Source organism: Pyrgilauda ruficollis, unplaced genomic scaffold, assembly GCF_017590135.1.
Source record: "Pyrgilauda ruficollis isolate IOZ18807 unplaced genomic scaffold, ASM1759013v1 scaffold77, whole genome shotgun sequence".
In the NCBI taxonomy this organism is placed as follows: Eukaryota; Metazoa; Chordata; class Aves; order Passeriformes; family Passeridae; genus Pyrgilauda; species Pyrgilauda ruficollis.
The window spans coordinates 1,978,646-2,001,171 of record NW_024529599.1 but is presented as its reverse complement, the minus strand read 5'-3'; the positions used below and the strand labels follow the sequence as shown (position 1 = coordinate 2,001,171).

Below are 22,526 nucleotides of genomic sequence, written 5' to 3'. Positions count from 1 at the left end.
CATCTCCTCTCCACTGGGTCCAGTGGCTCGCAGTGAGCAGCTGCCCTGCGAGCCCTACTGCAGTTTTGCAGTTTTCCTGGCAAAGTCCTTCAATGTTTAAAAAACAAAACGCCCAACACTTTTCTTTGGGAGAAGGCAGCGAGTTCCTGAATCCAGCCTGCTGCTGGGTCTGGGTCACCAGACATGATGCAGCTTGTGGGGGCTGTTCAAAATAATTTATTTGTGCATTTAAACACCTAAAGTCCTTTCTATATTAAAAAAAAATAAAAAAAAGAAGGAAAAAAAATGCCCTGATGGCTACAAAGGTCCAGGGTGAAACAGAAGCACCACTGGCACCCTGGGATGAAGCCCATAACCCCAGGAAATGCAGCTGCACTTTTCCTCTTCCTTCCCCAGCCCCTTAGTGCCACTCTCTCAGGGGATGCTGTGCCCTCTTTGCCCAGCTGGGCTGGGTGGGGACAACACAGGCACCACGTCCCCACCTTCATCCTCCTCCTTGCCAGTGCTGTGGAAGTGGCCCAGAGTGCGACCCTCGGCATCCCAGCTGGTCCCTCAGCCACGGCACAGCCCCAGCAAAAGGGAGCTCAGCCAGCTTCTCCATCGCCTCGTTACCTTTCCCTGGCATCTCCTCCTGCAGGAGGCTCTGTAAGCAGGTTGATGAATGCAAGGCATGGTGCTCTGACAGCTGCTGGTGTGCAGCCACCTCCTGCAGGGAAGAGCTCGCTGGCAGCCAGGCCAGGGGAGCAAGGAGAAAGTGGAAGGCTCCTGTTGGGACTCTGATGTTTGTCCAGGTTTGCACTGGCCCATCTAGGCCAACACCAGTCAGAGAAGTGCTCTGGGCTCCATGCAGACTCCTCAGAGCCCACTGTGGCCCCACTGGAATCTCACATCGTAAATTGGGGTAAAGCCCCACATCCTGCCCCAGCCCCCTCCATTCTGGTTCCCCCAGACCTCCAGCCTTGCAGAGCTCCTGGGAACCCCCACCTCCAGCATAAACCTGCACCCCAGACCCTACTCAAAGCACCCACCTCCAGCCAGGAGAGCAGCACACCAAGGCTTTGGTATCTCCAGCTCTGCGAGGCAAACCCCAGCATCAGCCTCCTGTTCCTGGGAGAAAATCGGCGTAGGGTTTCTAACCCGTGTGCATCCTAGACCAGTACCTGGGGAAGGGGAGGACCTGCACCTGTGCCCTGCCAGCACAAAGCCAGAGCTGCCCCTGGAAATACAGGGTGGCATCTGGGTGACACAGCCCTCTTGGGCTGTCCCCACAAGCATCTGCTCCCCGCTAATGGCAACTGACATCAGATGCCCACAGGTCCCTCTGCCAGAGCTGAGTCTTGCAGGTGACACTTGTGACACATAGGATTTAGCCACGGACCTACAGCCATTCCCTGCCCTGCACTCATCCCAGTCCTGCATCCATCCCAGTCCTTCCTGTTGGCTGCCAACCTCTCCTTCCCAAGAAGTCTGGCCAAAACTTAAGAAGGTCTGAGCCCAGATGCTCTTATTCCCGTCCCTGTCCTGTTGGGTCTCATTTAAGATGTAAACATAGGTGTGCATCATCTTCCTCCATGCTGTGCCACCTTGAGCTGACAGGGCCACCCCTCCTTCCCCACCTCCCCTGTCTGCTCCATCCCCCCGAGAATTCAGGCCTTTAGTGCTAAATAATCACACAGCTGGCTGGTATCTTGGATCCCAGCAGCCATAAAAGCAATCAAGGTAGAGAGTGGAGCAAGGAGAAAGGTGGGACAGAGGTCACGGGGATGGTGCTGTGCATGGTGCATGCCTGGCACGGATCCGGTGCAGCTCCAGTCTGGCACAGCTCCGCTGCCACCACGTCCTACCCTCACAGTAATTAAGGATGCAAAAATAAACAGGGATGGTTTTATCTCTGCAGGGCTAATTCCTCACCCTGGGGTGGCATGTGCCTGCAGGGCTGCCCCAGATGTTAGGGATGAGGCAGACAAAGCTGCTGGAAATGGAAATTTCCCAGGAAGGAAGGAAATCACTTCTTTCTGGGGCATAACCAGCCATCACTCACCAACAACTTTATTTGCCGCTGTTGTATCCCTAAATAACTCCTGGAAACAGCTGCTTGGACTTTGCATCTCCTACACCTCTGCTCCTCTCTTGACCTTGAGAAATGGGCTCATGCAGTCCCAATTTCCAAAGTCATTCATCCCAAGCAGAGGGAAAACATCTGGACTTGCAGCACCACTACCTGACCCTGCACAACCCTTCAACCACGAGCAACACTTTGGCAAGTGCAGAACCCTGGCAAGGGTAGATCTGTAAGCCTGGGCATGGAAACCATGAGGCCGTGGTGGGTCTGGAGTCAAGGACGTGCTTGGGGTCCTCTGGGAGAAGGGATGATGTTGTCCCTTGAGTGAAGTGGCTTCCTGGACACAGTGGGGCTGGTATCCCACTCCAATGACCCCAGAGCCTGGCATGCCAACATGTTCCCCATCCCTGCCCAGGGCTGGGGATGGATCTGGAGGGGAAGAGCACATGAGGGATGTGCCCGGGAGAGCAAGGATCGAGGGTGGGTTAAGGCAGGGCCGGAGCTGTGCTCAGCCAAGGCGCTGAAGTCAGCACTCTCTGGAGCCATCTGTTCCCGGCGAGGCCCCGGCGCGGACGGGCTCGCCCGGGCTCGGCGGCGGCTGCCGCAGTTTGGTGATTCATGTGGCCGTTCACCCTCTGCGCCACGCCAGCTCCAGGGACGGGGCTGGAAAATCCTGTGTTAGCCACGCTGGGGAAAAGCCTTTTCAACCATTTTTCTGGTCGCGTGAGCTGGCTTTTAAACAGCAACGCAGCTCCTCAGTGCCAGGCCAGAGATCCAACTCCAGCTGGTTTTTCCCTTATTCCACAGCGCAGGAAACCTCCTGCTTTGTGGGCTCTAAATGCTCATTGGAAAAGGCCAACTTCAGCAGGCAGTCAACTAGCAAAGCCAGTGAGAGATCTGCACTTGTCTTCTGGGAGTGGTTGGAAAATGAAGCATCAACCAGAGCTTCTGGGATGTGTCAGACCTGCTGCTCCAAGGCAGGAGCTCACAGGCAGCCCACGAGCCTGAAGAGCTTGCCTGGACAGTCTTCAGACAGGGAAACTGAGGCACGGCAGTGCAAAGCTACAAGAGGAAGTTGTAAAGACCCAAATGGAACCATGCCATCCCCCCACAGTGTGACAAGCTCGGCCCCACAGCCAGCCTGGCTGCCTTGCAGAGAGGCACACGGGAGACAGCAGGGACATGGAGCAGGGAGCCGTGTCCAGCCACTCCCCAGGCCATCGCTCACCACATGCTGACCTCCAGCAGCTTTGTGCAGCCTCATTAAAGCTAAGCTGAGCCATAATTCATCCAAGCAGGGCAATCCACATGCGGAGCTGGCAGCGACGATTTCCAGTGTTTCAGGCCCCTTTCCAACAGCAGACGGGTGTCTCTCGCAGCGTCGCCTTTCCAGCTCCTCACCTGCGCCAGAAAACGGCCTTGGAGCTGCTCCTGTGGAGGCTCAGGAGAGCGGAGGGCGAGGGGATGGCTGCCCAGCCAGGCTGCCCTCTTGCACCTCCGCGGTGGGGACACCCCTGGGGCAAACACAAGGTTTAAAAGCAGAACACGGGTGCGAGCCTGCAAGGTACCCCAGGCTGCCCGGAGCCCCGGGGGCAGCAGGAGCGCTGGGAGCCCCCGGGGTGCCCGGTCAGCCCATCCCGGCCCGGGGTGCCCGGTCAGCCCGTCCCGGCCCGGTGTGCCCGGTCAGCCCAGCCCATCCCGGAGTGCCCGGTCAGCCCACCCCGGGGTGTCCGGTCAGTCCATCCCGGGGTGTCCGGTCAGCCCATCCCGGGGTGCCCGGCCAGCCCGCCCCGGCCCCTCCGCTCCCCGTGCAGCCTCCCAGCGCCACCTAACGACGGCGGGGACAAGGACCTTCGGTGCTGCACGGTGCCCTGAGGAGGATCGAGGGCAGCGACAGCCATGGGGAGGCAGAAAAAACGTGGACACAGGGCTGGGGCTTGGGCTCGTAGGCAGCAGAGCAAAGGGAGCTGGAAGCTTTGAATAAGAATTTACATGATTGTCACCATCCTCCCTCTGCCCACGAGGCTCAGGCCCCTGTCCCTGCCCTTCACTGACCTTCATCATCCCATGGTTTTCCCACAGACCAGCATTAACCCCAGGGCCTTGGCTAAGTTCAGGGTTGAGCAAAGTCACTGAGCTCAGCAAGGACAGACTCTCGTTAATCTGTTACCACAGCCCAAAAACTACCCTGAAGCATCCTCACTTTGGGAACAGCCACGTGCCAGGCTCAGCACAAGCACAGTGGCCTTTTCCACGGCTACAAAAGCACCCTGGCATCAACACTCAAGGAGATGCGGAAGAAAATCCTGGGGAGGATCCGTCTCCTCCCTTCCCAAAACCTTCAGATCTGATGCAGCCACAACAACCCCTTTGCCGTCACATTCCTGGCTGGGCTGCCAACCTGAACTGCTGCTCCCTGTGGTAGGTGCAGCCCCCTCGCCTCCACACCCTCCCCCTTCCCAAAGCTCTGATTCACCTCGGAACCCAGCACTGATGTAATCTGCTCGAGAGTTCAGCATTAGGACTGCATCAGCCACGAGACGTAAGGAGAGCCACATCACACAAACAGCTGTTCCACAAAAGCTTTATTGCTCGTTTGAGTACGAGCTCCCATTATCACATTTCCTGAGTTTCTTAATGAGCTTTCAAATGAGATTTAAATAGAAAAGTATGGGAGAGAAAAAGGGAAAAATAGGGAGAAGTCAGAGATCTCCCTTCCTTGAGCTGAGACAGAGATGAGGTGAGAGAACAGTACCCTGTGGGCAAGCCCTCTGCCGTGAGAGGGCTGCACTGAGTGGAGGTTGCCCTAGCTCCATTTCCCCTCTGCCTCCATCACAGCCACTGCCACTGTCACCATTTCCAAAGGCCAGGGAGGAGGGGCTGCAATCCTGCAGTGCTCTGGCAGGGAGCAGGGGGGGCTGGGGACAGCCAGGGAAGGGGCACAGCTGACGCTGCCCCTGCGCCACGGATAAAAGGAGATTACAGCTCACGGCTTGTAATCCGGCTTAAAACCTGACACCGTCACCGTAGGCAATCTGGGCTAAGAGAAGCATTTAATAAGCTTCAAAACACACAGACCAAAAAAAAAACAACCCCAGCAGTGAAAGGAGAGAAAGAGCTCAAGGCACTGCTTGCACCAGTCAGCACTGGCAGGTACCAATGGACACGGGATCCCTCATGATCCTGAACAATGCAATTACATGCCTGTTATCCCAATCTACCCCATAAAACAGACTGTGGGAAGCAGAAGGAAAATTAACTGTGGGAAGTAGAAGGCAAATTAATGCCCTTTTCTACTTGTGTAGAGTTCACAAGTGGAGAGCCCCCAGAGCTACCTTGCCTTGGGACGTTGCAGGAGCCTCAGCTTTGAGGGCTACTCCAAGGTTAAGGCAGTGGCAGACAAAGAACCCAGACTCAAGCTATAGGTCCATTTTGGCTTCCCTGGAAGGGTTTTTTTTTAAAAAAAGTCATTATTAAAAGATGCCTGCTCTGGCATGAACAACAAGGCAACAAACCCATGTGGCTTGTGGCTTCAAGGGGAGGCAGCAAGACACAGGGAAACTTCTCCATGTGACTTGCTGTGAGAGAGTGGCTGGCCAGGAGTCTCCCAGGTGAACACACACCTCCCTTCACCTGCACTGCATGATTCATCAATGCTTCAAAGACAGACAAGAATCACCCCTGGAAATGGTAGCTGGCTGCAGGGATGTGGGGCCAGCCAACAGCCTCAGGTCTTGAGACTTTGGGAACCCAGAGTTCATGGTTACCAGAGAGGCTCCAGCGTCACACACCCCTCCAGAGCCACCACCAGCCCCAGACACAAGCCCTGTGCTCCCAGGCTCTGCTCATGACCCTCTAGTGCTGCCCCAGGATGGCACCACTGGGGCAGTGCCACGGTCCCAGCACTGCTGCTCTAGTGACCGATGATCCGCAGCATCTCCGCAGGATCCACGATCTTCTCCCGCGGTTTGCCAGCAGCTTTGCCTCTTGCCACTTCAGCAGCATCAATCTTCTCCCAGTCCGAGAAGGAAACAGGACGGACCCCTGGGGTGATGGTGAGACACAGGAGAGAGAACTTAACCAAGTAAGAACAAGTTCAGCCTCAGCTCCCCATTGCCTGATGTGGCAGCAAAGCTGCCCTTTTCTGACACAGTGTCAGAGCTCAGCCTTGCAAAGGAGAAATAATTCCTAACACCAAAAGGAGAGGGGTGGCAGGTTCCAGTCGGCTCGGATCAGTCAGACCTTTGTGAGCCATAAGAACAACAAGCACAAACCACCTCGGGGGACAAAAGGCTTCCAGCTCACTGTTAAACCTCAGACAGTTTAAGAGGCAAAACACACACACACACTTTAATTGAATGTCTTTAAACACAGCTACAGCAAATTACTCTCCTGGGCATTTTAATCTTTCCCCTAACTTGCTTGGAAGGATTACTAGGAAAACCACTCAAGAGCAATAGCTCACTGTCTCGGCAGCTGACACTGACATTTTACCCAAGGTCTGTGCTGCTTTTATTGGCCCTTCCCAGAAAGTGGTCATTAACCTTAGCAATGACACAGATATTTGAGAGAATTCAAGCCCCGTTCTCCCTGGACTTTGGAACATCAAAACAGCAGAAAAATCCATGCCCATGGTTCAGACTCTGCTCCCTCACAGATCCAGGAGTTTGGCTACATTGAACCCTCCTGCTGGCTGCTACTGAGCCTCGCACTGACCTCGGCTGTGCAGGATGCTCTCCACAAGCCCAAAGCCTTCTCTGGAGGGGGATATATCCAGCACACCCCGCTGGAGATCCTCCAGCAGAGACTGGGCAGTGTCAAAGCTGTCGTTCATGGTGGTGATGATCACGCCTGTGGGTCCTCTCTTCACCCACCCGCTGCAGTACAGACCTGCAGGGGCACACGGAGCAGCCAGGCTCAGGTCAGCATGTGGCCTTGGACCCTTCTGGCTGCAAGTCCTTGCCCTCTTCCCCACCCTGGTGATGTGAACAGACCCTTAGACAGTGCTGTGGCAGGAATTTGTGTACCTACAGATCAGCACTAAGCAGCTGCATGGGCTGTGTCACTTTAGTAGCAGGATGCAATAAAACCCCTGTGCTAAACCAGACAATCCTAAAGAGATGGAGACTGCCCAGCCCTTAACCCCTGGCAGAAGCAGCTCATTCCCTCAGTTTCTACTCTCCAAGGTGTGCAATATCCATGCCCTTGGTGAATGAACTTCCCACCTCAAAGCCCCCAAGCCCACCAGCTGTGCTCAGCATGTCCCATGCAAATCCCTGTGGATACAGACCTGGGACACCCTGCACCCTGCCCGAGCTGTTGGGGATGACCCCGCGCTGGCTGTCGAAGGGCACGGCCGGGTCCAGCGGCAGGCTCCGGTAGCCAATGCTGCTGAGCACCAGCCCACACTCCAGATCCTCCACATCTCCAGTGGGAATGGCTTTGGCAGAGTCACCCGAGCCCTGAGAGAGAGAGGAAAAGGCTGCTGACCACCACTGTAGAGCAACAGCCCCCTCCAGTCCCCTGTGGCATCTTTGACCCCTGGGTATTTGCTAAAGGCCATTCTGCAGCAGCATCAGGGAAAGAGCTCCCTTTGGAAAAACTCTTCGTGGTACCAGAAGCTCTTTTGGTACCAGACTCCCTGAGAGCCTGCCAGAGGTCACTCCAGCCAGACAGGGAACAGAGAGCTATCTTTGGGGAGATTCCCAAGGAATGCAACAGTGTCCTGCTCCACCCCAGCCTCCCAGGCCCCGGTACCTCCAGGTGGGTCAGGGCCATGCGGATGCCCCTCGCCCTCCTCCCATCAGCACTGGGCAGCACTTCCTGGGGGCTGCGCTGGAACTTCAGCCCCCACTCCCTGGGGGCTGCTGCCCCTGCTGCCCGCACCGGCTGCTCCAGGGCTGTTTTGATCATCAGCTCAGTCAGTCGCTTCCTGGGCCTGGGAGCATCTAGGAAAAGAGAGATATCTTCACAACAGGAATCAGCAAAAGCCCCTTGAGACACAGCACTGGGCCAAGGCCATGTCAGGGCAGTGTCAGTGTGTGAGTCTGTCATGTTGGTGGGAGCCTGACACCTTTGAGATGACAAACTGCAAGTCAAAGTGACCTGAGGCTTGAGGCCAGTGGGACACACAAATCAAAGTCTGCAGTTTCCTGTCTTGCTGGTGCTTGGAGGAAGCAGCCCATGGAGAAGAGCAGGTCTCTGGACACCCTTGAACTCAGGGTTTTCTTTTTAGGTCTACAAGAAGTTCTTAAATCAACAGCCTTGGGATCTCCTCAGCCCTCCTGAGCCTCCTGCCCTCATCACTCAGTGTAAGCACTAAGTGGCTGCACAGAGATACACAATGTTCCCTTAACTCCTGAGCCTCCTGCCCTCATCACTCAGTGTAAGCACTAAGTGGCTGCACAAACAGAGATACACAATGTTGCCTTATCTTGGTGCCTCCTGGCACTCTGAGGACATGACACACCACGGTAACTGAGCCTTCATGAGCCAGGCATTAAGTACAGGACAAGAGTTTCTCTGATGTGCACTCTGGGCACCTGCAGATCCCCTGCCAAGGTGAGTCCCTGTCTGGAGGAGCATGGCACACTTCCCTCACCTCTGACAGCACTTTCGAGGCCTGTGAAGTCAGCAGGGTCCAGGACAGCTCTGGTACCAGGCAGGTTTATCATCTCCCGCAGCTCCTGGGAATTGTGGGCAGGAAAATGTTACCTCCAGCAGAAAGAGGACAGCCCCAAAGCCCTAGGAGCCAGGAAATGGGTGCAGGAAGGAGGATGGCTGGGATCCATACTCACCCCCAAACCACCGCTCCCCACCAGGGACAGGCAGTTTGGGGCTCAGCTCTGGGAAACAGCAGCACCTGCAGCCTCACCTTGATGGTGAAAGCAACTTGGAGAGGTCCCCTCCTCCCAACCAGCCAGACACGCTTCACCTTGCTGCAGGCAAGAGCTGCCAGGGAGCTGTCAGTGATGTCTGTCTTCTGCAAAACAGAGACAGCAGAGTGGGATGAGGGCAGATCTGGAGGGAGCTGGGGGGAAGGCACAGCCTCTGAAGGTGAAAAATCAGCAGAAAAGCTGGCTGTGCATGCAGAGAGCCCGGGAAACAAGTCATCTCCCTTTGCACAGAGCTATTTGCACAGCTGGTCCCTCATCACTGAATGTTCTTTCCGAGGCCATAACGCACCAGAGGTAACGAGCCAGCACCCCGTGACTGCCTCGGGGGATCCACCCAGCAGGTTCACCTTGGGGCTAACACAGCAAAGCCTTCAGCGAGCTCCATTCTGAGCTGCCTGCAGATGCTGCTGGGGAACTTCCCAGCTCAGGATGTACAGGCTCTGGATGAAACCTGCTGCAAACCACAGCTGAAATCACCACTGTCTGCCCCAGACAGCTCCAGCACAAGCACAAGCACGGCCAGGCCTCACCCTGGCACTGGCACCTCACAGAAACCCTGTGCTCTGTTTCAATCTGCTTATCTAGACTGCAAGATCTTTTCCAGAGAAAACACGATGGGAGAGACACAAGGTAACCAAGACAAACCATTCCAGACCAATATTGCTATCAGGGAACCACCTGCCCACCCTGGCACTCATACCAGTGCCATGTCTTTTGCAGCACTGCTCCCAGCTGGCTTAAGTCACTGGTTGGCACTGTCTCCAAGTTTGGGGGCTTTTAAAATTTAATTTAGATATTAATACAGGAAGTTGCTGCACAGCTGTAACAAACCTTGTGGCATTTCTCCCAGAGGGAAAGCCTTGCTGCCAACATCTGGGGCAGCAGCTGTATGGAGCAGCTGGTGCACACCAGCTCCCAGCTGTCTGTAGGGATGAGGTCCACCACTCTGCCCAGTGCCACCAGCTGAAACCAGGCTGCTGCCCTCAGCTCCAGCAGAAAAAGATACACACCAACAGAAGTTGCTGGTTTGGTGGCAGAAGAGAGAAAGTGACCCCTCTTTTGCTTCTGACAGGGATGATGCTCAATTGCCAACTTTCTGGATTCCAGCAGAGCAATCCAGAGCCCTCTGCAGCATCACCCATGTCATGGCCACAGCCCTGGATCACTCCCTACAGACTGTGAATCCATGGGTGCACCTGAGAGGCAGCAGCCTTCCCCGGGGAAAGGTCCCAAAGACAGAGGAATGTGAGGTTTTATCTGAGATGGGTGGGAGCCAGCAGCCACCCAGCAGGGAGGGAATTTGGGGCCTGGGCTGCCCTCATGGGGCAGAGCACCCATCACTCACCCTGAGGAGCTGCAGTGGGGACAGCAGGATGCGGGCAATGTCCAGTGCCACATTGCCATGACCCAGAATCAGCGCTGTCTCACAGCTCAGGTCAGGCTTCAGCTGTGGGGAGAGACCCAGCTGTGACTGAATCCATATGGCCTCCACTATGCCCAGCCCTTTAGACCCGCTCCTACCACCCAAATTCCTTTCCACCCTGCTTTGCCCCAAAAAGAGGTGATGCAGATTGGGAAACTCCACAGCAGCCTCCTCCCCGAGCAGACACAGCAACACAGCTGCTCCAGGCACCCCAGGTGATCCCTCTTCCCACCTTCCCTGCTCTCCTGGGAGCAGAAGCTGTTTTGGCCAAAAAGCCTCCTCAGGAAGCAGAGCATCACCCCTACATGTTCCCATCTAGGCCTGCCAAAATGTGCTGCCAACGTGCAGAGCCAGATAATCCACTCTCACTGATCTGCAAATTGTTCACATTTCCACCATCTAAGAAGGATTTAACATGGCTCCTGCTAATCTTTTCCAATTGCAGGCCTTTCAGGACTTAATCTGGAGCTGAATGCCTGCATTGGGATGGAAAGAAGGATGGGAGGAAGGGCAGGGAAGCATAGGGCCATACTCACATCCTGGTTCTCAGGCAGCCCGTTGTACCAGCCCACGAAGGCTCGGGCTGAGTAAACACCAGGGAGGTTCTCCCCTGGGATCCCCAGGACCCGGTTGTCTTCAGCACCATAACTCTGAGGAGGTAGCAGACACAGTCAGAGATGCCACTACGTGGAGGGTTTGACACCAAAACACAAATCTCCCCTTCCAGATGCTGCCAGGGTCACTGCATGGCTGTGATATCCCCTCCCAAGGGCTGAGATACTTGGTGGAAGGGCTAAACACAGCCCAAGCACAGGGGCTTCATCCACCTCATCATCCTGGGCTCCACAGCCAAATCTGACGTCCTTGGTCCAAGGCAGAGCGTGACAAGCTGAGGACTGAGCAGCAAGGACAAATCCATGGCAGGCTAAAATAAGCATTGGCCAGCACAGGGAGAGGTTTCACAGACCTGCACTTGATGCCAAACTCCAGCACATGCCCCTTGCAAGGGGCTTTGGACAAGCCTGGGAGCATCTGAGCTGTCCCAAGGCTGGGAAGAGTTTCCCATGGTAACAAAGCACCCAGAAGCACCTCACCCAAACACTCTTCCCAAGATCCCAGTGGAGAATAACCCTGCAGCCCTTTCCCAGGACCCCTGGGACACTGAGGTTTGGGTACCCACCAGCACCACGGCGTGGTAGGCCTGCTGCAGCTCCGGCAGGGTCACGTCCCGTCCCACGGTGACGTTCCCGTAGAAGGCGCAGCGCTCCGAGCGCGCCGTCTGCGTGAAGGTGTTGGTCACGTTCTGCAGGGATCACAGAGCTGGAGTTACACCCACAGCCAGGGCCAAGGCCTGCTGTTGACAGGAGATCCCTGTGCCTGTCCCCTGCAGCCTTGAGAGGCTTCACTGCCTCATCCCAATCAAGTTATTCTGAGACTCTTATCTACCAACAGCCAGAGATAACTCACAGGGAGATAAGCACAGCTGTGACTTGGCACTCTCTCCACCACCCTCTGTGAAAGGAAAATCCATATTTTTCACCCACCTGGGGAGGACAGGACCTTCCCCGTACATTCAGCCCCTCAGAATAACCCCCACTGCAGGGGAAAACTCCTTCCCAAAAGTGAGGTTTGCAGCCCACCTGGTCCCCTCTGCTGGCATCTCATCTCAACCCTTCCTGAAAGGCCCTTCCTCGAGAGAGGATGCAGGGCAGGATGGCATCCAGGCCTTTTTCTTCTGAGTGATCAGGGCTACACAGCAAAACCACCACTCCCAGCTCTGCAGCCACAGATGGACTCAGACTGGGGACAGGACAGACAGCACCATAACAGCTGCAGTATGTCCATTCCTCCTCTCTCACACAAAAGGATCCAGGCATTTTGGTCTTTGGATCTCCAGGGATTAGAGGAAACCATTGCAAGATATTGCTGTGTCTGGATCTCCTGTGTCCTACCCTTCCAACCACCTCCACTCCAGCTCAGATATTGCAGATACTCCTGGGTACCACTCACTGCCAGGCAAAGGAAAATGGCTGGGAAATCCTTGGTTTAACTTCTCCCTGCCCAGGAGAGCACCTACAGCCCAACTCCACGGCCCCCATGCGGAGATCTGTGTGTTCCCAGAACAGGTACTGACTGAGGGGCAAACAGCAGCAGCAATGAGCAGCCCAGGGACACAGAAACCCATGTGTGCTCCTTGGCCTTGCTCTAGGCCAGGCTGACCAGCACCGGGAGCAGCACTTCCCATCACAAGCCCCTGGTTCTGGCCCTCTGGACCTCTCTGGCCTGACAGCTCCGTGCCACAGAGAGCCTGGGACACCAGGAAGGACAGCGACCAGCTCAGCTGCACCCACCACTGTCACCACGCTCAACCACACAGGCAAGGGCAGGGAGCCAGCACCAACCTTCACCTCAGGGTGGTCTGGGGCCACTCCAAAACGGACGAGCCCGAAGGGAACGGGCAGCTTCTCGTAGATGTCCACCAGGGCCCCGCCGTGGTGCTGCGGGAGAAGGAATTCACAGCCGGGGTGAGGACAGAGGGGTCACGGGAGCCCAGCAACACTCGTCTGCAGCTGGGGCAAACACAGGGCACGAGGATGGGCTGCAGCAAGCCAGAAACTGCCTCTTCCAGACTTTTCCGTGAGCAGGATGATGCTGCAGCTGTTACTGCCAGCTCAGACCACAAGATGTAGCACAGAGTGACCCCAACCACCACGAGTCCATCTTGGGGGCTCCATCTCCCTACCCAGACCTCAGCTCCTTTTCCACACCAGCCTGGTGGGTATTCAGTACCTGGGGGGCTGATCAGAGAGCCCCCACGCCAGCTGGGAAGCAGCCAGTACAGCACCCTGCGTGCTGGGGGACCTGCCAGACACCTCCCAGTCCCCAGCAGATGCCCGTGCCCTGAGATGGCCTGGGCTGAGTCACCTCAGGGCCAGAGCCTCAGACAGAATCTTGGCTGCAAGGCTTTTGTTATCTTGTATTTTGAGTCGGCCTCTTCCCAAGATTAAGCAGCCCTGAAATTCGTCCCTGAGGCTTAGTAACAGCTATTTTCCAACACATTCCAGAGACAGAACAGCATGGTTTAATGATGGGGTTAAGCTGCTGTATCTCTGGAGGGTGCCAATAGCCCAGTTCTGTAGTCAGCTCTCATTCCCCAACAGACCTGACTGCCCAGAGCACTGAAATTTGCAGACACAAGGTAAAGCATCACCCATGTGCCTTAATTCTACTGGGGGAGGAGGGAGGTGACACAAACACGTTAAACACACAGTTAATGTCATTCCTGCTGGGTGACAACAGCTTTGAGTGAGGCAGATTCCTGCTGATTATCTGAGTCTAGAAAAATCACTCGGGATGAACTCACAGCAACCAACCTAAGTCCTGAATGGACGACCCAGGGGCAGGGCAGGGATGAAAGAAGCGCTACCGACCCCAGGCAAAGGGGCCCAGAAGGACCTGGTGGGGCCTGGGCAGCCCCAGGCAGCCCCCCAACAACACCGACCCGAATGGAGCAGGGCCGGGAGCCCAGTAAGCCACCCCAGAACCTGCTGCGAGCCGGGCAGGGCAGAGATGCCTCCCTCGGAGGGCAGGTCCCAGCGCGGTACCTTGAGGATGTGCTGAGCCGTGTAGAAGCCGGCGGGGCCGCTGCCCACCACGCAGAGCCGAGGCGCCGGGGCAGCCGAGGACAGCCACCGCCGCAGACCTGCAGGGGACAACGACAGGCAGGGCGTGAGGCCACACGAGCCGCCACACGAGCCGGCACCCGCCCGGGGCGGCACGGCCCCTCCCCGGAGCCCGGCACCCACCGAGCGCGGCTCGGGGCCCCGCGCCGGCCATGGCCGAGCGGAGCGGAGCGGGTCCGGCCTTTGGTACCGCACCCGGGAGGCGGGCACGCCGCGAGCTCAGGACAGCGGCCTTGGCGCTTAGGGCCGGGCCGGGGCCGGCGGGTGGCAACTGCTCCACAGCCCCAGAGCCGAGACCCCCGAAGCCGCGCACCGGGGTCCTGAGGGCTCCGCGCCTCTCACAGCCCCGGGGGTGGAGCACGGGCCTGCGGGGCGCGGTGCCCGCAGCCCCTCGGGCCCGCAGCCCCGGCTCTCACGGCTCTCCCGCTTATCCCTATCCCTATCCCGCTCCCGCTCCCGCTCCCGCTCCCCCCGGACACGCGTCTCCCCGGGCCGCGTTCCGCTGCCGCCGCCGGGCCCCGCCCCTCCTCCTCGCCGACCAATCGTGAGGCGTCACAGCGCATTGTTTAGCATAACCCCTCCTCCCACCGCGGTCGGGCCCCGCCCCTTCTCCTCACCGACCAATCGTGAGGCGTCACTGCCCCTTGTTTAGCATAATCCCGCCTCTCGCCACCACCTGGCTCCACCCCCGCACCGGCAGCCAATGGCAGCTCGCCGTTTCCACCGCGGCTGACCGGAAACGCGGTGTTACCATAGAGAGGCGGGGAAGGAAGAGCCGTCTGGCGGCCGTTCGCACCGCCGCTCTCTATGGTGAGACGTCCGCGGCGCGCTCCCGCAGCATCATCATCAATGCTGCTAATTGCTTGCGGCCCTGCATCGCCCAAAAAGCGACCAGCTGCCGAGGTCTGCCGGGGAAAGCGAACCTCAGACTGATTGTAACCGTGTGCTGCACAGCGACCCAGCTCTTGCCAGGAGAAAACCCCAGCGTCCTTCGCTAAAGAGTAAAATATCAGCTCCAGAGAGAGTGGATAAATGATGCTGACAGACATCCTGCCCCAGCGTCCCCATGGTCTCTGCTGTATTTCCTCCGTCATCCCCGTCACTCAGCACATGTTAAATGCTCTCAGCTCCCATGCAGGAGCAGCACATCCCTTCTTGGTCCAGCCCTGCACAACACACCAGACAGAAAAATCATCTCAGCGAGCCCAGCAGACATTTGGAAGTTGGCCAGAAGCCAGAGCACGCAGGCAAGTGCTTGATGGGGCTTTTTAAATGCAATTAAGACCATGAGGAGTTTACAGCCAGGAGCTGCTGGTAATATGGATCATAAAATTCACACACTTTTTCTCCTGGTCTTGGAGATGAGCTGATGGCTCTCTGCAAAGGCACGCTGGAAATGGAGCTGGCTCTGTGCCTCCTTCTGCACCCGCTCTGCCGGGGGCTGTGGCGAGCACCGGGAATTCCAGCGGCTCCAAACCCTCATCCTCAGGTCAGCAGCACTCACTGAGCCCTGCCCAGGGAGCCAAGGCTGAAGGTTCCCCACAGAGATCATCCACAAAAGCAGTCGGTTTAAATTTGGAGGGTTCCAAGCACATGAGTCAGAATCCTCCTTTTTTTTTTTTTTTTTTCCAGAATTCTCCCTTTCCCCCATTAACTTCTGTATCCAGCAGTTCTGGCAGGGAATAATCCATCCATTTCCCAAATCACAGGCTGTCTCCTGCTGGCTGAGGGACCTGCAAACACTCGCCTTCAGCTGGCATTGCTTTAAACAACATCCATAAAATCCAGCTGGGAAAAGAGCTGTTGCTCTGACCGGTGCCTGGGAACATTTTGGGGCTTGATCTCTTTGCAGCAGGAGAGGGCAAAAGAGCATTTTGTGCCCACAAACAGGAACATGTGAGGTTAAGATCACCCCACCTGAACCAAAAGCACCTCTAATGCCCCCTTGTCCCCTTGCTGGAGCTGGGAATGCCAGGAATTTGTCACCTTTATCTTATCTCTGATGCTCAGTTGAGAGATTAATTGGGGAAGGGGTGAGGTGCTCTGGGGAGGGTCTCAGCCCCCCCAGAGCATTCAGGCCCTTTGCTCTGGCCATACCCCTCCAGCTGCTGTCCCACCTACAGACCCAGCCCAAGCCCTGCTCAGAGGATGGGAATTTGCCCTCTGGGTGTGTCACAATGTCCTGGATCCATGACCCACAGGGGCCTGGAGAGGGTGGCAATGCCAGCAGAGCAGTGCATCAGCAGCCCCTGGAGCCCAGCCCAGGGTAAATCAATAATTCAACATTTCTGATGCCAAAGGGGTCAGGCTGGGTAGATCCAGGAGCACTGCTCCTGCTCCTGAGTCTGGATCTCTGCACAGGGATGCCATGGAGCCTGGCACGTGCCAGCTCCGGCCCCACAGCACAGGGAGCTTCTCCTCAGGAGCAGGGCACAGCATCCTTGAGCCTCCTAAATCCACAGTGTGGCACTGCAGGGGTCCAGCCCTGAGGGGAGGACAACTCAGAGAGCAAAACCCCAGGCTGAGGGCAAAGCCACACTGCTGCCAGCCTGGCCACCTGCCTCCTCTGCTGCCTCTCCCCAGCGTGGCCCTGGCGTGGGCTTTGCCATCGGTCTCGCAGGTCTGGGGCAGCAGAGCACCGGGCTGAACACACACAGCCTCCCACAGGCGCCTTGAAGAGGCCAGGTGAGCATCCCAGCCCTGGCAGCAGCACAGGCAGAGCTCACCCTCCCCAAACAAGGAAAGCTCCCACGCCCGGGACACCTGCTGCTCTGGCAGATGATTCCCTGATGAATTCCTGCCACAGCAATGCCCAGGGGCCACCTCTGGCACCCCAACACAGACACCCCCATGGGTGCCCCCACTCCTGCCCTGGGCACCACAGGATTCCAGTAAAACTTCCTCCAGCAAAAAACCCCAGTGATAAAGGAAATCCACCCCAAAGTGTTAAGGCCGAGCTTATCTTTGAAACAAATCTTTGTTCCTAGAAGGGACTGATTTAGCCCAAAGCACAAGCAGCAGTGACACAGCCCCCTTCCCACATCCACCCCTTCCCTGAGACCCCGAACAAACAGCTGCAGCTCCATCCTGCAGATCCTGGTGCTTCTCAGTTCTGCGTGTCCCGGACGTGGTGTCACATCCCCCATGGACGGGGTGGTTTCCTCTCCCCAAGTGTCAAAGCAGAGTGGATAAAAGTAAGCCCTGGCTGGGAATAACTGTGGGGAACCCCGATTTTTGTGTCCCTGGTGTTGCTCTCCCCCTGCCATGGCTCTGTGCACCATTTTCTAGCCAAAAGCAAGAGTTCAGGGAGGGATGTTTCTACACCATGACTTCATGGAGGTGCTGGTTCCTGCTAAAACCATCCCTCTGAATGTCCCTGCGGGAAACAGCCCCCCAGGTGCTGCAGCCCCCGTGGTCCTCACTGGATGCCCACCAGCTCCGTTATGGGGGGAGCATGGACCATCAGCTCCTCGTATCTCTGGAGGAACAGCCAGAGCCTGGAGCTGTAGGTGTCCTCGTTGTAGGGCAGCTTCTTCTGCTTCAGGTACTGGGAGACGATGGGCTTGATCTGCAAAGGCAAAGGTAAGGTCACTGCTGTGCAGGGTGCCCTGGTGTTTGTACAAATGTGCCCAGAAAACACACCCAAAGCTGGGCTGGAGCACGCAGCACCAGCTGCAGTATCTTTGCTGTGAACATTAAGAGGAAGGTGGTTTCCAGTTGCAGCATCGCAGGGAGTTCACCCTGGCAAAACGCCTTTGGAGGGCTCCAAATTAGGAGAGATGCCCTAATGAGGCTTCTAATGAGCGCCAGCCACGAATGCTCGTCATTCACACCCATCATTATTGGCCCACACAACTCGTTGATGGGACTGGGAGCTGCCACAGGCTTAATGACCTCCTTCCCTGTGACAGCTCTTTGGGGAGGTCGGTGCTGCCAGCCCCGTGGGCTCAAGAAAAGGAACTGAAGACAAGGGCCCAGCACTTGCTGTGGCCATCCTGGGCTGGAGGGCAGGGTATGCACCTGCCCTGGATCCCCTCCAGCCGGGGCACTGCTCAGAGCCCACGTTCTGAACACACCCCGCACCTCAGAGCGGCAAGCAGGGGCATGACCAGAGTGACAGCAGGTTTGCCTGGATGGTGTCTGAACCAAAAACCGGACTGCGCAATGCTGGGGATACTTTCCCAATGGAATAGCTGGGAGGATCCTGGACTGCTGGAAGGCTGGAATTGGGACCAGGAGAAGGAGAAGGGAGCAGAAACCCAGGAGAAACAGGAATGGGCTGGCAGGAGATGGGCTAGGGACTGTTGCAAAGCAGTGGGTGGTTTCCAACACGAGAGGAGCAGCACAGACAGGTCTGTCCGCGGGGGCGGGGGGCGCGGGAAGATTTCCCGTCCCTGTGTCACCTCCCGGTCACCCCGAGGAGTCGGCTCACCTTCAGGCACATGTTGTCAGAGAGGCTGGGGAAGAGGTGATGCTCCACGTGGCAGCTGATGAGCGAGTGGCCGAAGGACCAGTCGAGGAGGGGGTTGCGGGGCAGGTTGAGGACACCCAGGCTCATGAGGTGGATCCGCTTGGGTTTGCGGTCGGCCGCGAACATGGGGAGGCCAATGTGCTGCAGGAGAGGAGGGAGGGCACCCTGTGGCACCTGTCACCCCCACAGTCTCTTCCCAGCGGAGCCAATGGCAGCTCTGCCCGTGTGTGGGCACGAGGAGCCACATTTTGGGGTCTCTCTGTCAGCCCAAGAGCTGGGTTTGTCCCTAAAGTCATCCCAGCTTGTGTTTGTCCGTGGAGCCACCAAGGCTCTGTTCCCCCAAAACATCCACACTTGGAGCCACCAGCCTCTCCCCACCCTACAGCCTGGAACACCACCTGAAACACATCAGCCCTGCCAGTCCTGCCAGCCACTGCAGGAGACACCATCCTCACAGCCTTTGCACTCACCTGCCCTGACATTTTCCAAGGGCCACCACTTTCCACCCAGCACCACCAGCCTGATCCTCCTGGTGACAACATCAGCACAACTGCACCCACACGCCTTAAGGTGACACAAGCTCCAGCTAGAACCATCAGGGCACTGGGTGGTGGCTTGCCTGTCTCCAGCACTGTTGGGATACCTTGAAGCTTCAGGTCTCTACCTGGAATATGTTGACATGGATGTAGGGATGGGCCAGGAGGGAGCGGGTGACCAGCATGCAGAGCAGGGCAGACCACGGCGACTGGAAGCCCGAGACATGGAGCAGGAGCCAGTAATGGCAGTAAAACCCCAGAAACATGCAGCACAGGGTCCGGAGAGCTGCCTTCCACTCCACGTTCCTCAATAAATCTGCACAAGGAAGAGGAGGCAGCGCATGGGCGAGGTGTTGATGTTTCCATACCACCACTGCTGCTCCAGCAGTCAGTGTGCCAATAGCTCCACAGCCCAGCCCAGCCCATAAACTCACTTTCCCCATCCTCCAGGTTGCCCCAACCCTATAAAACTGCTGGGGTGTGGGTCTGAGAGACTCTCCAGAGCAGCAGATCCAGCTGTGCAACATCATTCAGGGGATTTGGACGCACCTTGGTTTCTTACAATTTGCCAAGTCATTGCTCGTGCATTTCGCGCTGCTCAGAGCTGGGTCAGTCAGCCTGGAGAGCTTTTCTTCCCCAGCCTCTTACTGCTTTCTGGGCTCTTCTCTCTGATCGTTTTCTGGCACCATTATTTCCCTGGAGCCACCACCTTTCCTGCCCAAGCTCTTTGTGTCTGGGCCCTGCAGTGCCCCAAACCTCCACCCCATACATGGCCACCAAACACCTCATGTGCATCTGATCAACCTGAGACCCATGTGTGAGACTGAACCCCATCATGGCCACAGATCTGAGTTAAAGGAGAACAGATTTGGGTGCTGCAGGCTTATGAGATGGCTTTTGCCAGAGATTTCAATATCCAGTACAAGAAAAGGTGAAGTATTTTCTCAGCATCAGCAGAAAGCAGATGCAGAAGATGTGGTCCCCAGGGCAAGTGCAGCATCTCCTGCCCGTCCTGCAGTGTCCCACCAGGGGCTGGTGTAGTTAATGTGATGCCTCCAACCAAAGCAGAACCCTTGGGTGGGGTGAGACCTGGGCAGTCACAAGCTTCCCACACCCAACACCCGGTCCCACGGCGCCCGGGACACGTACCAAGTGCCACCAGAGGGGTTAGGATGGGCACTGCGAGAGGAGCCATGAACATGTAGACGTAGCGGTTCAGGAAGGGAAGCTTCCACGTGCTGGAGTCCCCCAGTCCAATGATGTTGGTGTAGCCGTGGTGGATCTTCACGTGGTTGTACGTGGCCTGCTCAACTGTGAAAGCTGAGCAGAGCTGGGAGGGAAGAGAGTTGTGGTGCCAGGGTTGGGCACTGCCTGGCTTGGGCTTGTGTGGGAGGAACCTGAGGAGATGCTCTGGAACCACAATGAAGCACCATGGGGAGATGCTCTGCACCCCACAGATCCCAAACCAGTCTGGTAATGGACTTTTAACAGTTAAGCACTAGAAACCCTTCCCACCATTCCAAACATTGCCCACCACCACAAGGAGCTGATGGGGTGTTTTTGGGGGCTGCCCCACTCACCTCAATGAAGAAGATAGCCCACACTTTGCTCCAGGGCTTGGACTCAGTCAAGGCATTGTGGCTGGCCAGGTGGCTGCCCTTGACAGTCAGGGTGTGATGCACCACGCCAAGGGTGAGGACACCCGCCAGGAAAGGGATGGCCTGGGATGACCGCAGGCACAGGAACCCTGTGGAGAAACCAGCCGGGCAGGAGCTCGGCCATGCACACGTCCTGCAGCCCTCTGAGCCAGGCTGGAGGTGTTGCTACACCCAAACACGCCAGCCACTGCCCTAAACCTGTTCTTCAGTCGTAGTTACAGGTGTTTAAACCACACAAGTCAGAATTTGCCTCCTCATCGTCCTCATGACTGGACCAGCCACACTCACCCCTTGTGCTGAAGGTTTGGCCACTTCCAGTCTCGATGGCAATGAGTGCTGCAGGAGCCTGATCCCACCCCACAGTTCTGGGATGTGGGGTTCCACTGGTGCCACTACTCCGCCAGGATTTCAGCATCCCCAGGAGTTGAACAGCAAGAGAAGGTCCCAGCTTTCCAGCCATCCCACCAGAGACCCACGCTCAACTGTTTTCCCTTGCACCCACCACAGCCAGGGCCACTGCCACCAAACCACCGTGTCCCCTGGTGGGACACATCACCCATTGCCCTGCCCTGTGCACATCTGCCTGGGCACCATCCCCTCAGCCCAGGCTGTACCCCAGATGCCACTGGCCCCTCAGCCCAGGCTGCACCCCGGGTGTCATTGTCACCTGCTGTTAGGGGTCAGAGTGCATCAAGTCACGGGGTGAAGGAGTTACTGTGGCTTTGTTACAGCCTCAGTAGGTGCCAGCAGGCTCCCAGCATAAAGCAGCATGAGGAGCCAGTGGGACCCCAGGGAACCCTCCCGGCCATGGTTTGGGGGGGCTGAGCCAGGTTACCTGCTGGCAGCAGGAGGAAGCTGCAGGCAAGGATGCTGATGTCCACGCCGTGCCGTTCCCACCAGCTGCTGCTCTTCACCACCTTCTGCACCAGCTCCGAAAGCTCGGTCATCAGGGCTTCCTCGGGCTGCCATGCTCGCTCTGGGGCTCCCCCGGGGGTCACATCCCCGTCACCCAGTGCCGGCCCCGGCTCACAGCCCTCTGCCATCGCGTCTGTCCTGCTGGCAGCGGGTGCTGCCGTGCCCCGGAGCGAGGGGTCCCCCATCCCCCTGGGCCGGGGGACACCGCTGACCTCACCGTTGACCTGCCGTCCCCTCGGCCTCGTCCCATCCTCCATGGGCATCTCCCTGCCGAGCAGAGGCCACGCAGGGTGTCACCCGCAGGGCACCAACCCCAGCACCCCGAGCCACCGCGCACGGGCTCGCCGGCTCCTGCTGCCGCCGAAGGACACGGGAAGGGCAGGGATGGGAAAAAACAAACAACCCAAGGAGAACGCAGCCAGCAGAGACGGCCAGAGAGCCACCCAGCCATCCACCCCACCGCAGGGACACCGCAGCCCCCTACTCACGGCAGCCCCGGCGCGGGGGCTCTCCCGGCGCTGGCCGTTCCCGGGCAGCCCGCGCGGCTCCGGCTCCGCGGGAGCGGCGATCGGGAGGAGGAGGAGCAGGGCAGGACCGGGAGGAGGGCGAATGCAGATGAGCCGTGGCGATAATCCGCCTTCGTGGCCCATTTAGGGGAGCAGCCGCGGCAGCGGGGGCCGTGGGGAAGCGGCGGCGGCAGAGGAGGGAAGGAGTGGAAAAAAGATGGAGAGAGGCTATGGAAATGCTGGGGGCGAAGGAGCCAAGTGCCAGGAACAGCCCTGAGAAACCCAAGCAGAGAGATGAGGACAGGGATAGGGTTTCGCTTTTGCCAGGGAGAGGGAGAAAACGCCGCCTGTCCCACGTGGGAGCCGTTTTGGGGAG

The 22,526-nt window shown here is 57.4% G+C and overlaps 2 protein-coding genes across 2 annotated transcripts; both read right to left on the bottom strand.

The window, feature by feature from the left end:
* Nucleotides 1-4,630: 4,630 nt before the first annotated feature.
* On the bottom strand, nt 4,631-14,574 carry FDXR (ferredoxin reductase). Its single transcript, XM_041486617.1, has 12 exons — nt 14,188-14,574; nt 13,987-14,084; nt 12,784-12,879; nt 11,562-11,684; nt 10,918-11,031; nt 10,304-10,405; nt 8,937-9,044; nt 8,664-8,748; nt 7,820-8,010; nt 7,353-7,524; nt 6,779-6,952; nt 4,631-6,106 (listed from the first exon to the last, which is right to left on the bottom strand). Exons 1-12 carry the CDS (start codon nt 14,216-14,218, stop codon nt 5,976-5,978), a joined length of 1,425 nt encoding a protein of 474 aa, XP_041342551.1. The 5' UTR covers nt 14,219-14,574; the 3' UTR covers nt 4,631-5,975.
* Nucleotides 14,575-17,010: 2,436 nt separating this feature from the next.
* FADS6 (fatty acid desaturase 6) lies at nt 17,011-22,226 on the bottom strand. Its single transcript, XM_041486695.1, has 7 exons — nt 22,133-22,226; nt 21,565-21,911; nt 20,652-20,818; nt 20,221-20,401; nt 19,200-19,387; nt 18,497-18,676; nt 17,011-17,632 (listed from the first exon to the last, which is right to left on the bottom strand). The coding sequence occupies exons 2-7, from the start codon at nt 21,905-21,907 to the stop codon at nt 17,483-17,485; spliced, it is 1,209 nt and encodes a 402-aa protein (XP_041342629.1). The 5' UTR covers nt 21,908-21,911; nt 22,133-22,226; the 3' UTR covers nt 17,011-17,482.
* Between the last annotated feature and the right edge of the window lie 300 nt (nt 22,227-22,526).